At 36.0% G+C, this 3,824-nt stretch overlaps 1 protein-coding gene across 1 annotated transcript; it reads left to right on the top strand.

Annotated features, from left to right (window-relative positions):
• The first annotated feature begins 431 nt into the window (after nt 1-431).
• LOC124519103 (olfactory receptor 2L5) lies at nt 432-1,361 on the top strand. The gene has a single exon (XM_047089104.1). It carries the CDS (start codon nt 432-434, stop codon nt 1,359-1,361), a length of 930 nt encoding a protein of 309 aa, XP_046945060.1.
• The last annotated feature ends 2,463 nt before the right edge of the window (nt 1,362-3,824 follow it).

Consider the following 3,824-nt stretch of genomic DNA (forward strand, 5'->3'; position numbering starts at 1 on the left):
AAAGAAAAATGATCCTTTATGGGTCACAAACATTACTCTTAAAATAACTGTACAATGTATGCATCTATGTTGATTTTATGTGCATGCATTTTGAATAAGCATATGATTTTGGCAATACTTGTGTATGTTTACATAAGCTAAATGTATGTATCCTGATAAATTCTTAGTGAATATATGTTTTTTTAATGACATTAAAGATTTCTTAGAAAAGATTTAGGCTACTAATGCTTGCATCTTCAAATTTTAATCTCTAGGTCAAAAAATAATTTGTTGTGTTTTTTGTTTTTTGATTTTTTTTACAAAATAGAAACATTCAGTTATTTACTTAAGCACTGTAAGATTTTAGATACTACACAACTAAAAAAAAAGCTTCATATTCTGTGATTGACTTACTTTTCTATCTGCCTTCAGGAAAATTGCATCAATGCCCCATGGAAAATTATACTCAAACATCAACTGATTTCATTTTATTGGGGTTGTTTCCACCATCAAGAATAGGCCTGCTCCTTTTTATTCTCATTGTCCTCATTTTTCTAATGGCTCTGTTTGGCAATCTGTCCATGATTCTACTCATCTTCCTAGACACCCGTCTACACACACCCATGTATTTCTTACTTAGTCAGCTCTCCCTCATTGACCTAAATTACATATCCACTATTGTTCCCAAGATGGCTTCCAATTTTGTGTTTGGAAACAAGTCTATCTCCTTCATTGGGTGTGGTTTTCAGAGCTTCTTCTTCTTGACTTTAGGAGGGGCAGAAGCATTGCTCTTGACATCTATGGCTTATGATCGTTATGTGGCTATTTGTTTTCCTCTTCACTATCCCATTCGTATGAGCAAAAAAGTGTGTGTGTTGATGATAACAGGATCTTGGATAATGGGCTCAATCAACTCCTGTGCCCACACTGTATATGCCCTCCATATCCCTTATTGTCGATCCAGGTCCATCAACCATTTCTTCTGTGATGTCCCAGCCATGTTGACTCTGGCTTGCATGGACACTTGGGTCTATGAGTACACAGTGTTTGTGAGTACCACCCTCTTTCTTGTGTTTCCTTTCATTGGCATTGCATGTTCCTATGGCCGAGTTCTCCTTGCCATCTGCTGCATGCACTCAACAGAAGGGAGGAAGAGGGCCTATTCGACCTGCAGCACACACCTCACAGTGGTAACTTTATACTACGTACCTTTTGCTTACACTTACCTACGCCCAAGATCACTGAGATCTCCAGCAGAGGACAAGGTTCTGGCTGTCTTCTACACGATCCTGACCCCAATGCTCAACCCTATCATTTACAGCCTGCGAAACAAGGAGGTGATGGGAGCCCTGAGAAGAATGATTCAGAGAATCTCTTTTTGAAAATGTAGACAAAGCTTTTTGCATATGTACCCAAGACTTGGGTATAAGTCCCTTCATCAGTGTACAGTAATTGTAAAATATTATTTTATTCTTGGATCACAAGGACTAGAATCACAAGAAAGTCACTCATGTCTGGACAAAATTGTCTCTCAAACATATATGTAATTTTAAGCCTTCTCTTTCTTATCTTTATGATGCTTTTTCTCATGACTTTCAAATGCACTCATTTTTTGCTAATAGGTTCCCAATGAAAATGGTTCTTTTTCATGTGGAAATGAACATGGAAACTGTTTAACTAAAGCTGTAATTCAGCATAACAGTTCTACTATTTTACATTTATTTTCCAAAATATATAAAGAGAAAAATAAATGTTTCTTGAATGTCTAGATCTAAATAATGTCAGAAACTGTCTTGTTCTTCCCATTGTAGACTCAATGACTTATCTATGTATGTTACCTTTTTTTTTTTTCACTATATGCTAACTTGGCTTTAGAAAGATGTAGGTGAGACTTCATCAGGGATTCTAAAGTCCTAGACCATCCTGAATAAACTATAACAAATTTATGCTTCTTTTATGGAAGTGAATCCTAGGAAAATGATTTCATCTCAGGTATCCCTCAAAATCAAGTATTAAGACTTGGATGTGCCATAAGAGATGAAGAAATTTTGAGGTTAGTTATAATCTGAGTGGATCAAAAGTTGAGTATAGCTATTAGGAATTAAGGGGTTCAAGGACATTCCCATAACCACCCCCGACACTTATCACATACTCAGTAGTCACTGCTATCCTTGTATTCGCTCATGCCTCTCATAGGTTATTTTATTTCCCATTTGCTACATTTCAAAGTTTTACCGGAATAGGTTGGGGGAATATCAACTTCTATACACCAATTCTAGTCATTGATAAATCATTTTTCTAAACACGTCCCGCTATTAATCTAATAAAAACTCTCAGCTCAAGTGAACTTCCTGTTCAAGTAGATTGCTAACACTTCTCATCATTGGTAAGTGAAGAAATGCTCTTTATTTTCTCAGGTTTGGTAGAGAGGAGGTAGGTCATACCCTGCATAATTTATGGGGCACAGCACAAAATGAAAGCATGAGGCCTCTTTTTCAAAAGCAGAAAGGGTGCCATCCTCTGTGCTAAAATATGAAGACTTTTTTCTTCAAAATTAATTTCTTATCTATTAAATATAATAAATAGTAATACATTGTTTTGTGATGTCATCATTGGTAATATTTTTTGCCTCATTTTTCTCCAAATTAATTTCATCAAAATTTATGCTTTTAGGAACTTCATTTTTCTATCCATACAGTTGAATGTGCTGTTAGTCACTGGTGGAAAATTCAAGGAGGCAATTAATTTTTGACAATTTTTAATTTGAGAAGAGTCATTATGAGTATGTTATTGGAGGTGTTTGGAGTATTTATAAGTGGTGACAACAGTGGATCCAACATCTGATACATTATATCCAAATGCAAATTTTAGTACATGTAGAGTTGATGTTTCTTCAGGAAAAATTTTTTCTAATAAAGTTCTCTAATAAATCAATTTCAATCCATCAATTGATATGTAAACCTGAATTTGCTTTTAAATATATATTTAATAACTGTCACTTTAATGAAACTTTCAAATTTCTGGTAATTTGTGGACTTTGTAAAAGATAGTGGAAGTCACTTCATGCTTCCAATACCCATTTATTCATTTTATTACTGTATCTCCAAATACAAGGTAAATTACTGTGATCTTTTTTCATGTTTCTGAAATTTTATATGAAATTTTATTATTTTCATCAATAATATTTCACATTAAATTTTAAATATTTTTAACATTGTTAAATTGCATTTCTATTTCTGAACTTCTGGAAATTTTCTTTGCAATGTTGTGGAAGTTTCTAAAAGTATAAGTTTTGGATTATTTTATCAATTCTCATAACTTCCCAATATGCTTTATTGCAATGGCAATGTGTGTACTTTTATTTGTGGTATTTCACTGACAAAGATTACTACTACTAGTTAAGCTCCATTACCACTTCCTGTCCAGACACTCAGGCAAGATAGTTAGTAATTTTATCAATGACACAGGATGGGCTTTGAGGTGGAAGTGAAAGTCATCCCCTGCCCCCAGTGTGAGTCACTGCTATTGCCAGGCAGAGCTCCTTCTGTCTCCTGGCAGTGGACTCTTCCACCTCTGTGCTGCCTCTGCAGCTGCTGCTGTCATCACCGTCACCAGTCTGGTCCCAGTCCCAGAAGAGATACTCCCTTGGGTTTCTATGTGCCCTGGAAACGGACATACCTGTGTTCACATGAGGAGGCCAGGCATATTGCTCTGGGTGCATGCTGCTGACCCCACCTGTGCAGGTAGTGCTGCTGTGTCAAATTCACAAGCCAACGCTGCCGCCCAGCATCGTTCCTCTGCTCACGTGTACACCCAGATATAAAATTATGACGTTTTCAAGATGG

Source organism: Lynx rufus, unplaced genomic scaffold, assembly GCF_022079265.1.
Source record: "Lynx rufus isolate CCGP_SWC_20201006 ecotype Redwood Valley unplaced genomic scaffold, mLynRuf1.p SCAF_1, whole genome shotgun sequence".
In the NCBI taxonomy this organism is placed as follows: Eukaryota; Metazoa; Chordata; class Mammalia; order Carnivora; family Felidae; genus Lynx; species Lynx rufus.

Coding starts and splice junctions, on each gene's coding strand:
- LOC124519103 (XM_047089104.1), top strand. CDS start 432: ATGGAAAATTATACTCAAACATCAACTGATTTCATTTTATTGGGGTTG.